At 48.1% G+C, this 18,620-nt stretch overlaps 1 protein-coding gene across 1 annotated transcript in view; it reads right to left on the bottom strand.

Annotated features, from left to right (window-relative positions):
• IPO9 (importin 9) overlaps positions 1–18,620 on the bottom strand; it is a 904,513-nt gene that overhangs the window by 93,890 nt on the left and 792,003 nt on the right. The window contains exons 21-22 of the mRNA XM_069633697.1: positions 7,601–7,720; positions 2,278–2,385 (exon numbers count right to left, since the gene is read on the bottom strand). Coding sequence (XP_069489798.1) covers positions 2,278–2,385; positions 7,601–7,720 — 228 coding nt within the window. The remainder of the gene's footprint in view (positions 1–2,277; positions 2,386–7,600; positions 7,721–18,620) is intronic.

Here is an 18,620-nt window from a genome sequence, read left to right as displayed (position 1 = left end):
TGCTAAGTGTCAGTAAGTTCCTGCTTTCAGCCATTGATGCAGCTTTGAGTAACCAAGGCTGTGTGAAAGGATGCATAGGAGCCTGGCAATATTGTAGATATGTCCTTGCAATGGGAGTAGATGCATAAGGGTGACACATAGCCTACACAGACTTTCAGGGAATTGGCGTGAAGTGTACCTCAGTGGATATGTGTATTTGTATGGGTGGCTGAAGAACACTGAAGCTGTGGTATTCATCACTAAGGAGCCCTTTCAGCTGGGACTACGCTCAATGTGTAGGATGTTAAAGAATCCAGTTCTAGCAATGCATCATAAACCAGACCAACCCAAGAGTTCTGCTGCATCAGAAAAACTAGATGCATGTCTATTACAAGGCTGTGATTTCCCATTCCTTGGGTTGTCAAGCTCTTGCTTCATTTCACTTTAGTAAATATGGCACAAAGTATTCTGGACGGATGGTTGCAAATACATTCCAAGGATCCTTTGCAAAACAGCTGTAATGAAAGAATCCAACAGGGCTAATGCGCCAATAAAGCAATAACAAAATAAAAAATCCAGTAACTGAAGTACGTAGTGGAATTGTTAGGACTCGTTAGTACTTGAGTATTGCACAATGCATCTTACAATGCAGTGCAATGGGGATTCTTTTGTATGAGACTACACTCAAAGGGATTTTTTGGTTACGTTAGATGTGACTAAAGACAAGCTGGTGGAAGCAGTTGCATTTTGACTATTTTTGCAATACTTTTCGAAATCCTTACAGCGTTTACTGCGTTTGTCTACCAACTGTGGCTAGTGTCCCAACATGGCCATGTCACAAGGTTTTTGGTTGTTGTTTTGGCCATCTTTTCCTGTGGCCTTCTTCCGGCCCTGCCAAGTCCCAAAAATCCTTTTATGGTCATGAATTGCCCGGGCAAGCCTTGTTTTTCACGGGCTAGTGCATGGCATGTGTGTGTTCCCAGGAAGTGGTTTGGGGCTGTCTGACCCATTCACAAACTGATTTCAATAGGTCTACAGAGTATGCTCGAGTTTCAACATCAGTGGTCCTGATTGGACCACTACTGTGGGGTGTGTGTTTGTGTGTGAGGGGCAGATCTTCCATTGGGTGAGATGAGTTACGGTCTCATCTATGTTTCTGGATAAGAGGAGTCATGCAGCCATGACTCAGAAATGCTCTGGAGAAATACTGCAAGGAGCAAAGCATCCTGCTCATCTGTGAAGACCGTGGAAGACCTGCAGACCAGTCCTAAGGAGGCCTGGCAATGTACTTTTGCTGCCGTCCCGGTGGAGCCCCGTTTGGCTGGTTATCTTCAGAAGGTCGTTGGTGGTACTTTGACCCTCGGAGTGATGGTACCAACCATTCCAAACATCTAATCAGTGCTCAGCCATCTGGAGTCTTCAGAAGCATTCTTGTAACCATCCTGTGGACTGACCAACTTCAGTTTGGGCTACTGCAGTAGAGGCGTAGTGGTTCTGTTTCTCTTTTTTGAACTTTGGGGGACTCTGGTATTGTTCTACAAGAGTCAATCCAGCGAAATGTCTTTGTTCCAGCTTCAATGGGACCAGAGCTAAGAGTCCGACTCTGACCGCGATAGTTGTGTCCTCTCCTGTCGCTGTGCATGGGCCACTTTTGTCAAAACCAGCTTTCTCGCGCCTGGTCGAGTGCCTGGAGTCATGCTGCATCGGTGTGAGTTGCATTCTTCAACAGGAACAGGTTGCACCAGCATCTGAATCTAACCAAGACATCTCTTGCACCCACAACTCCTGGGCTCTAGTGACCGAAAGAAATGGTGGGAAAGCCAACCTCGGATGACCTGCCAAGTCTGAAGAGAAACCGGATTCCGGGGGGGTGGGGGAGGATGAACCTCCTGTCCTGACTTCACCCATAAAAGTTTGGAGAATGTTTGCAAAGTTTTACATTTGTTTGGCTTTGGCAAAACTTGTTGCGGAAGCGCTCCCAAAACTGGGGACAGTTTTATTTACTAGAATAGATACTTACCTGACTTTTGGAACGGATTCCCATCCAAAAGACACTCTACCAGGCCAGAGTGTAGAAATCCAATCTAACAGGAAATAACTTCAGTTTAAAACAGTTATAGTTCACGTGACAAGAGGCATAATTTCTTAGTTAAGCTTAGTATTGACCACAGACTTGATTAGCGATGGACAGCCCTAGTCAGTGGCATTACAGGAGCACCTGCAATATGTTGTAATGGTTTACCATAAAGAATTGACAATAACCCATGCTTTCAACATTCATACTTCATGTTTGCTGACCATATTTATTTGCAGAAAGAACATCAGATAAAAGTTGTCCTGCCAAGCCTTCATCATCTTCCTCCTCCTCCTCTTCATCATCATCTTCCCACATGTCACTCGTCTCATCTGCGAAAAATAAAAGGGATTGAGAATTTATTAGTGCCTCATCTGGCATGAAGGTGATTAAAGTGAGCAGATACACACAACCCAGCTTGAACTCAGGGCAGGAGACTGGGTCAAAGCCAAGCAAACGTGGGAAATATCAGCCTTTGCGCAGGCACCAGTGAAGATGTAGACTTGAAAAGGCTGGTTTACAAACGGGTGAATAGCATTTTTCTTTTTTGTTGCATTTTTTTGCAAAATCTTTTTATTGGCATTTTGAAATAGGGTACATACATCATGCTGTTGCATATTGGAAGTCCAGAGCGCAACTTCAGTTTGCTATAGCGGTGGTATAATACATCAGTGCGTTTTAGGAGCTGCGGGATGCCACTTGCAGTCAATCAGCCATGATATCTGCTACATTAACAACATCATCAACAACAACCCCCTTTTCCCCTCCCCCTGAGTTGCTCTTCCAGTGCCTTACAGTTCCAGTACCTCAATAGTTCGGCTGTCCGGTTTATGGGTACCATGTTTCCTAGCTATAGGGCGTCTCGATTCGTAATAGGGTGCTTGGTATATTTGTAGATTATTATGTGCGAAGGGTTCAATGCTGTACCTACCTGTGTGTGAATGGGTCAGTCAGCTCTCTGAATTTTTGTTCTCTTGCTATTCTTAGCGGGTTCTGGGGATGTTGCCGCGCAATGACCGCGCTTTTCATCCTGCAGGTTTTTGCCAGGAGAGTGTTCCGTGCTGAGGTAGTAGGGGGGTGCCTGGCTTTCCAGTGGATAATCAGGAGTTTCCTGGCAGTGAACTACCAAGAGGATCCAGGTGTCCGTGAAATTCTAGCGCCAGGAATGTGCATGGAGAGCAAGCCTGCCCCCCACTGGAGACACGTGGACCTTGAGGGGTGTGTCATGCCTTCTTTATCTCCGAGGCTGTTGCGGAGGAGGGGGACTGGAAAAAGCCCTTACTCTCCCCGCGCCCCCACTTTGCTGTTTGCGCCGATGTTGAGTCAGCAAACGTTCAGGCTGCCTGGACCTCTGCTCTTGGAAGCCGCAGAACCCTCCGTATGTATGCCGCTTGTCCGAGCCCTGCTGTGACTGTGTACGTTTTGGGCGTGGTCTTTGTCAAGATGGATAAAAACGTTTTCTTTTTATGCAGCTCCTCGTCCGTTGTGGAAAGGGAGAGGTCACCCCCTACAAACGGAAGATCAAAGATGCGATTCGGGTTGAATTCCGTAGCACGGAGCCAGACCGTTCTTCTCATGTCCGCGGCAATGCAGATGGCGCGGCCAGAGGTGTCAATGTGGGCCATCATGTCCTGCGCCACCATCTTGGCCTCTGCCTATCCCGCCTTGAATCGCGATTGGCTTTGCGCCGGAAGCTCTGGGAGGAAATCCGCAATTTCCCGCCAGAGCCTCTGGTTTACGGCTGCCAGCATGGCATCTGTGTTTGTTTGACGAAGGTGCAAGGACGCGTTGGAATACAGCTTCTTCCCGTATGCCTCTAAGATCTTCGCCTCCGTGCCTAGCAGCGCCGCAGATGAGGAGGCTGAGGACTGAGGCTTGGAGTATAGTGATGCTGCTGCGATCACCGAGGAGTGTGGCTGAGGATGGGCCGATAGCAAGAGTGTATTGCTCTCCATCTGCCTGTACTTGGCGTCCAGGCGTTTGTTCACAGGCTGGACTGAGTGGCGCTTGAGCCAACCCTTCTTGGCCAAAGAAAGTACAGCCTTCTGCATCTATATCCCCGTTCTAGTCTGCAGGTCTGCGAGGACCTCCTCTGCTGGTTGCTCGACCTCGGACTGAGGAAGACCCAAGTACTCTGCCAGCACTGCCAGACGTTCGATGAAGTCTTTGGCCAAAGATGGCGTGTCGGGGCCCTCCTCATCTGTGTCTGCCTGCGGGTCCTGTTGGTCAAGGAGTGGAGGCAGGGAGTTGAGAGCCGCGGAGTGGAGACTGGAGCCGGAGGCTGTTGCGGAACCGCCTGGACATGAGGCTGAACAGGGGCCAGAGCACGTTCCTGATGGCGTCCCTGAGGATATCCCACATTCAAGGAGATTTCATGAGCTCGAGGAACCGTTCAACGAACCGGTCCTCGCAGGCCGGATTGTTGCTAGGCGATATTGACGGGGAAGCAAGGGGCTGCTGGAGCCGTTGCGTGCCGTTCCCATATGGATGCAGCAGGAACCTGCCTTTGCCGAAGGGAGGGCCACATACCTGGTTGACACCATTCCCCACCTTGACACACGATCCTCCACCTGCTGCCTTCCCAGGAGCGGTGTCGGCCGGATGTCTGGATTTTCTGGCACAGCAGCAATGTTGTCGAGCTGCCTTCGACAAGCCTGCGTCGTGTTGCCCTGCTCACTGGGTCCCGCCCCGTCCAGGACTCAAGTGTGGATCATGGGGCCTACCCTGTTCCTCAGGCCGAGGCCCGGTATGTATTTCGCCCTCGGTGGATCTGCCAGTACAACTGCGTATAGACGCCCCTCGGACATGTTGCCGGTACTACGGCGTAGCCCCTTGGGTGAAGACCCGGTAAAAAGGACCTTCCGGTCCCTCAGCACTGTCATCGGGAGGGTCTATTGAACCCTCGGCCCGTCAGCCGGTAGCTGATAGAGCCTCTGTACTTGTGCTGGTACCAGGACCCGAGCGGTCCCTCCTGTGCGGGTGAGTTCTGGGGAAGGAGTCTCCATTGCAGGGTGCACTGGAAAAGAGCGGCCCTGCCATTGGCCTGGATCGATGATAGACAAAGGCCTTTAGGTCCTTTGGAGGCAATCTCTGGAAGAGCTCCTTCTACCTGGCTAGTCTGTTCTTCAGAGACCTCGAGGAGAGCGTGTTGCACAAGCTTGCCAGCCGTAGTCTGGGCCAAGGCCCCTTAGGCAGAGGGCGTGGGGGTCTTTAGTCGGGAAACCTGCTGAACCCTGTAGAAGTCGACACATGCACCGGGGAGGAGCATGACGCCTGAGGACAGAGTACCTGAATGATTAAAAGACAAAAAAGAAGGAAGAGAAGAAGTATCCGCGCGTGGAATTACATGGCCAAAGCCAAACCCAGGAGCGCTGGTGAATTCGGCCCGTTCCTGTCAACGCAGAAAAGCCGACTGAGGTGTGGCACCAGAGGGCGGAGTCAGGGCAGCGCATGCTCCCAGGGCTACACCCCCACACGCCTCTAAGGGGAAGAAGGTTTTTTTCTGGTGAAAAAGGTTCCATCTCCCGTTCCTTCGAATGGGACGCCCATGCAGTATGGAGGAAAGGGGACGGGACGTAAGAGTAATGTACACATAAGTAATTGTTCCTGCCATGCTTAGATATATATTAAAATGTTAGTCCAAAAATCGGGCAGCTTAGCAAGGATAGTTTGAAAGGCATGATCATTTATTAACAATAAAAGCAAATAGGAGCAAGGGGCAAAACACAAATTAGGCAGGAGCACCTAGAAGAGCAGAGCAGGATAAAAAGCATATGGGACTTGCCAAGATGAAGGTCTTTAAAACAAGCAGATAAATGATTTGGTAAAGGCGATGGATTAATCGTGTGTTCATTCAGTGCAGCGAAAATGACAAATGCATTATAATTATATTGATGGCCTTTTCCAGGTTGAACTCGTCTGCGCAAACAGATATTTTTAATGACCTGCATCCAGTGGGGAATACATCTTTTAAACTAAAAGATTATCACCAGCTGATTTAAAGATTTATTTACATGTAAGATTAAGAAGTTCTACAGATAAAAACAGAAATGGGTGCTCAATAATGTATGAAACATTCACTCCAGCTTCTTCTAGTATTTTTGCAGAAATAGAAATAAAAAAATGCATTATCTGTATGTTGCCAAACTGAGCAGAGTTGTGGTTTGTGGGACTCTCCCTTTCACCATCCTACTCCAGAGTGGTTTCAGAAACTGCAGCATACGAAAAGATTTTGAAGGCATTACAGGATATCTGCAGCACAGGAGGAGGGCAGGGCCTCTGGAACAAACAGTAGGGAATCTATTAGCTGCTAAACTAGAAGACCTCACAGCGGAACCAAACCTTGTAGGTCAGCAGGGGTTTCTAATATACTTACCAAGTGAGGATAAAAGAGGAACATGAAAATCACACCATAGGCAGTAATATAACTGCCCCCCGGGTGACTAGTCTGAAAAGAAAGTCAAATCAACTTTGTAAGCTCGACTTGGTGCTTGTCGATGAACTGGATGATTGTGCACAGACTATATATTACCTTTAGTACTGGAGTTTCTGCACTTGCTGGTCACCTATGTAACATTTCACAATATAATTCTGCAAGTAAAGCTTTGTGGCTCATTGGTGCTGGATCTTGAGGCAAGGAACAGAACATTTTGCAGCATTTCATATTTGTTACATTTTGAGTGGCATAATATTTACATCTTTTTTAGGTGATTTGGTCTCATTTTCAGTGTCCAAAAGGAGGGAGGAACAAGATGGAAAGATGGCTCAAGGCAGGGTGTGATCAGAAGATTAACATCGGAGAAGAGGCACATAAAGGGCAGATTAACAATCATTGGAGCAGAGGTGGCACTGAAGGGGCACAAACAAGCATTTTGGTTAAAGGAGAAAATGGTACATCAGGGTTGAAGAAGTGGAAATGGAGAGGGTGGAGTGAGTGAAATGCAGTATTAGAAAGAAAGTAAGCAAGGTGTTGTGGAGGGTGGGGGGAGTGTTGTGGCATCATGTACCTCCAGCAGGTAATGTCCTCTGACGGTGCAATGGTTGGTGTGAACGCATGGAGGTGCAGAGGCTCAAAAGTGCCATACTGTGCTATTTATTGGCTGCCAGAGCCGCTTGCTCAGTGCTCTGCACATATGTTTTAGGTAGACTGAGCCAATGCTGCTAGTGACATTGGGATGGGATATTTAAGAGCTACCACCATAACAGACACTGATCCCATGGTGGGGAGATGAGAGCATGAGATCCAGAAGTGTGCGTGTAAAGTGAATGCCAAAGCGCTGCATGCAGTTTGCATGGTTGACAAATTTCATGGGCATGTTCCCAATAAGGTGATTGTGTTTTTTTCTTGCAAACCACAAAATGCTCAAACCACGTTCTGCATGCGGGATGCAAATGAGTGAGTAGAATGTGTACACAGAGGAAGTGGAAACCTATAACGATGCAAGCCTACCCAGTGATCTTGAAGGGCATAAAAGATGTAGTCACGTGGGACAGTTGCAGGCGACAGTCACAAATAAACATTTAAAAAATAAAATACTAAGTTAGTACCCTGGCTCCACTCGGCTGCACTCTGCCGGGTTGCGCTGGCTTCCATAGCGTTCGAAAGCTCGTTGATGATCAGCTTATATATCTTGACCAGCAGAGGAATGTTTGTCCAGCGCTCAGGATCTGCAGGAGTGAAAAAGGCAACGGTACTTAGATTCTGCCACCTCTGATAACAGACTTGAACTGGACACTAGTGCTCACCATAAAGCAACAATAATGATAAAATGGACCAACCAACTGTTGGGAGGATTCTACTCTAGTCTTGTGACAGGGTATGAGGGGTCAACAAACAAGTAGGCAATAGGGTTACCATTAGGTGTTTCAGAACTATCATTGATCTAGGAGTCTGAGAAGTTAACCTTAGTGGACCTGCACAGGTTTACCACAAAGGTCTAACCAAATCCTCACTTGATAAGGAGGCTGATGAGTAATGCTTAGTCTCAGGAGATCAGGGTTTTGGTGTAAAGTATAATTAACAAACAAGGGTGTCAAGCAATAGATTGAACACAATACGCACATATAAAGTCAAAGCAGTAAAAGTTCAGTGAAATAATAAGGCACAGTCAGATTGGTGTGCAAAATGGGACACACCAAACATTTGAATTTACAAAGTTTCAAGGTAAGTACTGTTAAACTACAACCTAAAGTTGGAGGAAACCGATCTTGCATAAATTATAAAAAGCCCTATAATGTATGAGGCAGTACCTAATCTAAGGTCAAGTGTCAAACTCTGTCAAGTTAAGTGTTAAGGCAATTGGTGTGCCACTCTCCAATGAGGATGCTACAACCACGACACTAAGGGGAAGACCAACACACCTGACAACGGGAAGCCAAACCTCTCAAAGTAGGTAACATGGTCCGGGCTGCAAGGCTCAACTCTCGGGTAGTAGGTTGATAGTGGTACAACTAGTCCAGCACAACTCTAGAAAATACACTACCCCGATATACTAAAAATAAATATATCCTTTAATAAAGTAACACAAACAACTATCTGTTCAAATGAGTACTTTGGGTATCAATTCACTATTAAAATATACTAGCACATTATAAAAACAGCAAAGTCTAAACCACGACTCTCCAAAGCAAATTGTATGTGGGGCCCTTTACCAAGAGTAAGCACCCAACATCAGGGGAGCTTGGGGGAAAAACTAGGAAACCATTAAACCCAGCACGCAGGTAATTCCTCTATGGGCCTGCACCAAACAGCTCAGTGTCCTGTAGAAACATCCCTACCCTGGTAGATGTAGAAGACCCTAGACCTAGTGTCAGCACCTAATCTAGGTAGTGTATGGGAAAAGAAGGGAAACAATTTTACCAACAGTAAACATTTAATAAATCCCATTGCCTAAAACAGTGCTCCATGTTCATTTGAACCTCCTTGGTATTATACAAGTATTAATGCACAGGAACATATAAATATATATTATAGACATCGAGAGAATGCAACAATTGTAAACCCACCCGATAAGCTTCCAGCAGTTATAATAATGCTTCAGTAACACTTGACTGATTCATACATTTCTGGGAAAAATAGTTACTAGAAACTGTCCCAATGTTACACTTGCAGTCCCATGGAAGAAATTAAGACTTTAAAAATCAATTAAAAATCACAGGTGTATCAAAAATACCAAAATTGCTACAGAGGTAAAACTAAACCCTTGTGGGAATCCAGGAAGAATGTCTAGGGACTGTTAAGTACCCCAGAGAAAGGTTTAGGAGCGTTTCAGGTAAGTTCACAGCTCCACTGGAACGAATAGGAGAGAGTTCCGGGACCATCTGCTTCAGCGGAGGCCATTGAATTTATTTGACCCCACAGGTCTGATTCTGCGATGGGCAACTCCAGGAAAGGCAAAAGGAGACCCAAGTGTTCCAGAGGTTGTAAGATGATCTGGGCCACCAAACGAAGAAACATCCGAACAGGAGTACCCCCACAAGAACTGTATGGGAAATGTGGAAAAGACATCTCTGAGGAATCTCTAGCACCGACCAGGGCAGCACATGGGGGTGAATTACTCAAATCGACCATCCCTGGAACCACAGGTAGGTTACTCATGTTAGTTCTGCCAAAAACATCTACAGCAGCGCCAGACAACCTGGCGAGTAGATGGCTCTTTCCCACAGGTACAGTTTGCAGGATTTGTTTCTCTAGGACCTGAACACTGGGCCAACAAAGATCCTAGTACGCAGGAAAGAAACAAAGGCTCCTCCTAGGATATCTAGATTCAAGCAAGGAGTGAAACGCCTTGCAAAGTAGACTTCAGGGAAAAGAGGGAACCCGAGGAAATGGCTCCAACAGCAGAGTGAAGAAAGGCGGCAGCAGCACGGCAGCAAATGGCCCAGACTGGTGACAAGAGATGGTGGCACTCTTAGACGTGCCAAAGTTCTGGCAGCTAGTTGAGATTTTAACCACCTTCTGGACTTCTGCAGTGACTGCAGTGTTCAGTGCAGTAACAGAGGGTGGTGATGGTAAAACATCCTAGAAATAGTTCTGTAGTGGAGGGCTCGACCAAGCAGATGTGGGGAGACTGCAGGGGACTTCAGGGGCTGAACTGTAAATCCAGAGGCAAAAACCCCAAACTGTCATATGCCAAAATCATTACCTACTTAGTTTGGCCAGGTAAGGGTTACGGTTGGCTGGAATTGTGCCAAAAATATCCATATAGGGGATAGTGCTGCAACTTGGAGTAGAGGCGTAGGCTAATGAAAACCAAGTTATGAGCCCTTGCCAGGTGGGCTTTCAGAAAAGGGATTAGGTGTGTGGCTCGGGTGCTTAGGCCTATGTAGATTGTACACAAACGTTAATCTGAAGAAGTGATGTATCAATTTCCTATTTCTAAATTTGAAGGCTGCCTTTGATACTGTACCTAGAGTAGATTTAAGGAAGGCTGCATTCTGGCCCCAACATTATTCCGTTTAAGTATTAACAAAATAGCAGATTAAATTAGTAAATTAGAGGCAGATGCTCCAATCTTTACATGGTATACAGTAAGAATTGGTGTAGTCACACTGGGTGAGACTACACAAGACTTATCTCTTGGTATTAGGTAACCCACCTTTTGGTATATATCTGTACTACACAAGTTGGTAGAGTTATGGAGCATCCAGGCTTATCTAAACAGGGGTAAATGTGAGCTGGAGACCTGTACAGACGAAATCAGTCAATACAAGTAACCAAGTAACAATTACACAATCAAGGTTTCAGTTATATTAATTATTTACACATCAGTTTCAGTTAAGCATTCTTACAAAAAGGCAATAGTTTTTAACAGTCAAGCAAACTTTGGAATCACTTTACAGAGTCAAAGTTGGGGAATACGTTTTGGTCATGCTAATACATTTCTCCTACACCCTGAAGCGACTTCAATAACAAGGATGGTATTGCATTTATTTTATACACCAATATACTTTAGACTCTTGGTTTCAGGAAGGGTTAGGGAAATAGAAAGGTGAGAACATAATTTCTTAGTGAAATCTAGGTAAGCCTTTCCCAGCAGTAAAAGTGTTCAACAAATTACAACCTATGAGGGGACAAGCGATGCCAAAGCCAACAGATTCAGAAGGGTGCCTTTAAGGAGCCAGGACAGACCAAGTCAATAGTTCTGATGCATTTCTTCTTGGATAAAGTCTTTTACAAGATCAGATGTTTCAAGAAAATCACTGGAGGAACACACACTGTTAAGCCTGTGCAAGGGGAGTAAAGATCAACTCCAAAAGTTAAGCTAGTGCACTTCTCAAGTGAGAAAGCACGACTTACGGCAATAAGTTAATTACCCAAGCCCCCACAGTACCTTTGGTTTCAACACAGTGTTCCAGCTGGATTCCTCCTTGCTACAGTCAAGCAGATCCTTGTACCTGGACCTCCGTACTGGGGACAAAAGGGAGGACTTCTGGCGGGATCCTGCGGCAGTGGTCAGGAGAGGACTTCGCCAGCTAAGGATTTGCATGGATTCAGCGGCTCTTTGTGGTTTCAGTGCCTTTCAAACAGCACTGATGGAGAACAAATAACCCTGGTTGGACTTTCCTTGCTCCCTCGGTCCTGGACTCTGGTGAGGGGACTCTGGATCGGGATTTCCTGCTTTTGGGGGGTTCTTAGGAGGCTCCTGAAGCTTTTGGCCATATTCGTTCCTCAGAAGACGTTGCACTCGATAATGGACACTGGACCCCTGGCATTGGGATTCTGCAGCACTGGAGAGGCACAGCAAGTCAGGGGTTGTGGCAAAGTGGAGTTTGTCGGTCCCACCAGCCCAAGTGGAGAAGTCGTTCAATTCAGAGCTTCTCTGTCGATTTGAAAAAGGAGGTCAGCACAGCACTAGGGTTTCACCAGGCACTTCGAGGTCCACGAGGTTGCACCGGGCTTCTCTTCACGATTTCTTCAGATGTTTCTTCCAGTGGTCGACTCTGCCTGTAGTTCCAAGAACCTCGCCTTTTAAGCTCATTCTCATTCATTCACAGCCCTAGGCTGTCAATCACCCAGCAGGGTGGCTGTCCTTGCCGGACAGACAGCTAGCCAATCAGGACTGGTTCTACTCAGGCACACCTAGAGACAAAGGAACTTGCCAAAGGCAAAACACACAAATGGCTCAAACCTGTCTCAACTTACAAAGTAAAAGCCAAGAAAGACCTTACAAAACAGAAAATGACAAAAAAAGAAGACCGGCGCCATTTTGACAAAATGGTCACCCATGTGTGCTGTTCTGCAGCTGAGGGTTCAGCCTACGGTAAAAATGCACACTGGTAGTAAAAAGTAAATCCCTGCCACCAGCCATTTAAAGTAGTAAGTGTAACAAAAAATGTTAGATGAAAAAGTAGGTTAAGGGGCTACTAGGTAATCCCCCCCCCACACACACACCCACCCACGACTCCACATAAGATGGTGTGTGCTGGACCTACAAAGTCAAAAGGTAAGTAAGATGCATTTCACCTTACTATTCTTGGAAACAGTAGTTTACCCAAGAAAAGGTATTTAAACCTTAAGAGAAATCCAAGGGATTTCTCAGTGACACTGCACTGAGGAGGCTGTGTGCCACAATACAAAAACTAGATGCCTACGGAATTTGTCAGACTAAACAGTGAAAACAAAATCCTAGTCAGGGAAAAACAAAGGAGGGAGTGAGAAAAAGGTCCCACTCACTCAGGAGTTAAAATTAAAAAAGCTTTAAGTACAGCAAAAGAGCTCGGGGTCTCTAAGGTGGAATGGAATTAGTACAGAAATGAAAATTCTCCCTAACAGTATCCCAAAAAGTCATCCTATCATATAAAGACGTTCTCTTAATTTCTAAAACTCCAGCAAGGTTGCAGAAATTATAACATTCTCACAATCTCTGGAGAAACAAGAGCTGGCATTAAGAGATTAAAGCAATTGTCTGTCATCCAAAGAACCAAGAAAATAAAAATTGTTGCATTTATCTCCGACAGGGATTCGGATTGAGGTAGTTTAACAATAAGACTACTTGGGTCTTAGAATGGACCGACCGGGAGAAGCTTGTGAAAGCAAGATCTCACTTGTACAATTTGCACAAATGGTGCCTGTTAGACTGGATTTCTATACTCCGGCCTGGTGGACAGATGTATAGGAGGCCAACCTAGTTCGTGACCAGGGACAACTCTGTGATCTGTAGCCAAACCAATCAAGGTAGCATGGAGAGTGGTCCAGGCCAAGTCTAAGGAAGGGGTGAGCCTGGACAGGAGTCCACAAGGTATGTAATCATTCTATACCGCAAATAAAATACATATATTAAGCCCCATAGCAAGTGCAATAATCTTTACAGACTGAGCCAGGGAGAGGGAGGAGGAGAGGAGAGAGGGGTAGAGAGGGGAGAGGGGGCTAGAGAGGGGAGAGAGGAGTAGAGGGGAGAGGGGGGGGAGGGGGAGAGAGGGAGAGAGAGAGATGTCTGACCCCGTAATGCCTGTGGGCCACGTCAATGCGCTTTACAAATAAAACATTTAACACAAACTTAAATAAAATCACAATACCTCACCCCACAATACTGATAGGAAAGGTAATGTTTAGATTTGTAATGGCAGTCCACAAGAACCTAAATTTAGAAGTCCAACCCTAATTTGACTGGGACCGTGTGCCAGGAAAGTTCAAAGTTTCTAGTAGAATTGTGAGCTGCAAAAAAGTTAGGAGGGTCTTGTATATAGGAAAACAGTTCCAAAAGTCAGGTGAGGTTCTATTTTAGTGAATAAAACTGTCCCCAGCTTTCAGAAACAAGTATTGCCAAAGGCAAACAATGTTATTGCTGTAACTCGCCACCCGTACTCCGGTTTCTCTTCAGACTTGGCAGGTCTCTTTAAATATTAGCATAACTAAACAAGCAGTGCCAGCTCACAACACTTACAATTTATGTTTCTCTCTTCCTTGCACTTATATTTCAGCAGTGGCACACAAGGATGTCATGCATTGAGATTGAACATTTAACTTAACACAGAGCAACCACACTCTGTTTTTGCAACCGAAGAAGCAATTGCTATACTCAACCTAACTAAAGAAACAAATCAGTCATTGCAACAAGCTGATCCACAGAAGAAGATTAAACAACTTGAATATGTTCGTCGAAAGGCTATAAACAGGAAATTCCATGCAAAGACGTTGAGCAGGTATTTTAGAGCACAAAGGATTTATGGCATTTATAACGCGCCTATACACAAGTGTTTCAAGGCACAACGAAGCAAGGGAGGGGGAACAGAGGGAAGACAGACAACAATCTTACTAGGCCAGAAGTCATTGAGATCGTGCAAGGGAAGGGGAAAAGTGCAGGGGGGAGGGGAAAGTGCAGTACATGGGATCGACAATAAAAAATAAATTGAATAAATAACAACAATAAATAAAAGTGCGGCCGCTGCACTTCTCTGGGGGCGCTCGAGAGCCCGACCAGTATGGCCGAAGGTCCGTGAAGCTCCTCGGCACCCCCTGCTATCCGGCACGAAATCCTGAGGACTCGTGAGGTTTTTCCACTGCTTGTTACGGCAAGTCAGCGCCAGTACCTGCTTGGCCCCTGCAGGCTCGGATTCGACCCGTGGGAGAGGGAGCCGGCTTGCATCGGCGCCCGCAGCTCCGGCGTGGTGTGGAGGCGGAGAGGAGTGCGGTCGCCGCGTGGAACGCCGTTGGCTGAGCACTGGACTGGGCAAGGGGGTGACTGCTGTGTGATGGTGTGGCTCCAGGGCACTGCGTAAGGACATCCGGGCACTTGGAGTGGGACACCGCGGCGACGAGTGGCGGCAGCAGTGCGGGCGGCCTGGAAAGAGGTCGCTGGAGCAACGCTGCGGGGGGAGCGGATTCCCCGGGCCGCAGCGGTGGCGCGGCTGGAGTGCTCGGCGGCCGAGATCCCTGCGGTGGGAGCGTGGGAGGAGACGCCGCTTGAGAGGTGGCCATGCTCCCTGGGGGGTCCCTCCGTGCGGCTGGGAGGTACGGATGCCGTGGAGGACTGATCCTGCGGTGGGAGCTCCAGGGACCCGTGGATAACGCTGGGCAAAGTTGAGGAGCGGACTGTCTCAGTGGCTTTGGGAGCTGAGTGAGGGCCTGGGTGCCTCTCTGTGCTTGGAGGTCCTGTGTACGTGCGAGGTGGCCTGGTTCTCCTGTGGCCCCTGCTATACTTGTGTGCTTGGACTGTGCCTGCTGCCCACGGGTGGCAACATATCAGTTGGTGGCGCATTAACTTCTTGTAGCTTGGCGCCTGGCCTTTTTTAAATTTTTTAATTTATTTATTTATTTTTTATTTTATTTTTAGGCCTGGTGGCGGGGAGGTCCAGCCAGCATAGTGGTAGCTCCGGGAGGGGCCCGTCGGTGTGAGGAGGGGCTGCTTTGCTCCGGGACACTCTTGTTTGTGGGTCCCTTGGCCTCTCTCCTGTCCTTCTCTGCTTGCCATGTCAAAATGGGGAAAGAGTGGGAAGCATCAAGCCAAGCTACGCTTTGAGGCGCCTGCTCAGGCTAAGTTAGGAGGAGCAATGGTGGATTCTTTGGAGCAGGGCGCCCTGCCGGCGGGGACGGATCCCTCTTCAGGACATCAAAACCATGTTTCAGCAGCTGCAGTCCAGGATTCAGACTCTGGATGGGAAACTGGATACCCTGACCTGCAAGGTAGATCATATGCAGGTCAGGCTAGATGAGCATGGGGAGAGGCTGGATGAGGCGGAGGAACGGATTTCCGGGGTGGAGGATGCTACAAATTCGGTGTATGGAGCAATGGTGGAGGTGCAGAGGGTCCTGAAGGAGCTACGGGAGAAGCAGGAGGACTTTGAATCGCGGTCGAGGAGGCACAACGTGAGGATTGTTGGATTGGCGTAGTCGGTGGACCGAAGGGATTTGGAGAGCCTGGTGGAGGACATTTTGAGAGAAGCTCTGGGCTCGGAGGGCTTCTCTCCAGTGTGTGTGGTGAAGAGAGCTCATAGGATACCGAGACCACTGATAGCTCGCCTCCTGAACTACCGGGACAGGGATACTATTCTTCGGAAGGCACGGGAGAAGGGCACTGTGTCCTATAAGGGGGATGTCATTAGGTTCTTTCTGGATTTTTCAGATAAAGTGCAGGTTGTTCGGAAAACCTTTTTTGATGTGAAGAAGCGGCTGAGAGCCAGAAACATTAAGTATGCTAGGTTGTTCCCGGTGAAGCTCCGTGTGGAGCATAAGGGCAAGGCGCTGTTCTTTCAGTATCCGGGAGAAGCGGTCTCCTTTTTGGATATGTTGCCGGAGGAGCCTTCCCAGTGAGGCGCTATATTGGGCTGGTTTGGGGGGCGGGAACTGTCGGACTTGCTATATTGTCGCTGACATGATCTTCGGGACTGTTTTCTGTGGAAAGAGTTGGTGGAATAACGGTGGGGTCCGGGGGGTCGGGCTGTAGATCCCCTTAGCGTGAAAGCTGGTTGCCTATGTTTTTGGGTTTGGGGTGCCTGAAACTTGGGGTCTCTGGCACGTTAAGGGAAGGAGTTGGGTGGGTGTTTGGGGGGGGGGATAGGGTGCAGGGGTGGCACCGACAAGTTGGGGAGTTGTCGGTAGGGGTGGGGATTGAGGGGGGGTTTGGGTGTTGGTTACGGGGGTCATGGCACGGGATACACAATGGTGCTGGAGGTCGGTGGTTGTTAGTATAATGAGTTCTTGGTTGCTTGGTGATGGAGTCACTTAGGCTTTTATCCTGGAATGTGCGGGGCCTTAACGATCTGCCGAAATGCTGTAAGGTTTTACAATATTTGCAACGTCATCGGGTGGAGGTGGCCTTTCTTCAGGAAATTCACCTGACGGTGGACTCGGAGGCGAAGTTTGGTACATGCTGGGGGTGCCACAGATATTTTTTGTCGTATTCCTCTTACTCCCGGGGGGGGAGGGGGTGGCAATTTTGGTGTATAGGTCGGTGGGATTTCGACTGGTCAAGGTATTGAAGGATCAGGAGGGACGGGCGCTTATTCTCCAGGGGCTTGTGCAAGGGAGGTTGTATACGTTCATTAGTTATTACGGTTCTGACCAGGACACGATTGACTCACTACAGTGGATTGAGTGGCAATTGGCGGATATACTCACGGGGAGGTACTATGGGCCGGGGACTTCAATGCGGTGCTTGACCCCTCTCTGGATCGCACTGGGCACCACTCTCACTTTCACAGCCGGTGTTCAGTTAAAATCCAGGGTATGCAGCAGGTCTGGGGATTGGCGGATGTTTGGAGGTGCGTAATTCCGGGGTGTGCCAGTATACTCATTATTCTGCACCACACAATTCGGCTGCACAACTGGATTATTTTCTGGTGTCTGAGGCTCTTCTGGGGCAGGTATCAGGGGTTTGGACCCTGGCTCGCACTCTCTCTAATCATGCCCCGGTTTCCCTGGATGTTCGGTTGAGGGGGTGGATTGGGGGGGAGACTACCGTGGAGGTTTAAAAGGGACTGAGCTTCAGGATGTGGTTTTCCGGGAGGGATTGGGGAAGGCAATTGACTACTACTTTGCAGTGAACGAGGGATCGGTGTCCTCTATGGGGACTCTGTGGGAGGGGTTTAAATGTGTGATAAGGGGGGGAATGTATCTCCAAGGAAGCCGGCATATTGAAAAAGATCCGTAGGGATTTGGAGAGGAAGGAGGAGGTGATACGTGCGCTGCAGGAGGCTTCCCCTGTCCCTTCCAAGGCCCAACAGGGAGAGATCATGCGGGGTCTTCAGGAGTTTCGCGCCCTAGCCCAGCGGGAGGTGCAGTATTTATGGGAAAGGTCTGCCCCTCGGAAATATGGTGATGGTCAAGCGCCAGGCAGGCTGTTAGCTAAGGCCACGCGGATGCATACCCCGGGAGGCAGGGTGGCGGTTATTACGGATGATGATGGGGTAAATCACTGAGGATGAGGCGATCCTTAATGAGTTTCACACGTTTTATGTCCGCCTGTATGCTTCTCAGTCCCGCGCTTCGCAGGAGGATATTGATGCGTTTCTCGACCAGGTTGGTTTGTACTGGTGCTTGGAGGAGCAGAGGGAGTGGCTGGGCAGGCCGGTGTCGCTGGAGGAGGTGCGGGAGGCAATACGGTCATTGCCCAATGGGAAGTCCCCAGGTCCGGATGGGTTCACCTCCGAGTTTTATAAGTGTTTTGCGGACAAATTAGCTCCCTATTTACTGCGGGTATACCAGGAGACGGTACTCACAGGTCAATTGCCGGAGTCCTTGAGAGAGGCGTTGGTGGTGGTGCTCTTGAAGCCTGGGAAGCCTGAGGGGGATTGTTCCTCTCATCTACCCGATCTCCTTGATACATTTTGAAAATAAAAACTTGGCCAAGGTCTTGGCGTCTTGTTTGTCGCCGCTGATGTCCACGTTGGTGAGGGCAGATCAGGCGGGCTTTATACCGGGGCGCTCGACGTCGTTTGGTTTGAGGGGGATGTTTGGGTTGATGGCCGCCCTCCCGAGTGAGGACCCGGCTGTGGCAGTCTTATTGGATGCCACTAAGGCCTTTGATTCTATTGAATGGCCCTTTTTGTTTACAGTTTTGCACAGATCCGGTCTTGGGGGCTCCTTCCTGGCTATGGTGTCCCTTCTATACGAAAAACCGGTGGCACG

The sequence above is a fragment of the Ambystoma mexicanum genome, chromosome 13 (assembly GCF_040938575.1).
Source record: "Ambystoma mexicanum isolate Mex_15411 chromosome 13, UKY_AmexF1_1, whole genome shotgun sequence".
Taxonomy (NCBI): Eukaryota; Metazoa; Chordata; class Amphibia; order Caudata; family Ambystomatidae; genus Ambystoma; species Ambystoma mexicanum.
This window is presented reverse-complemented; position numbering and strand designations above follow the sequence as displayed.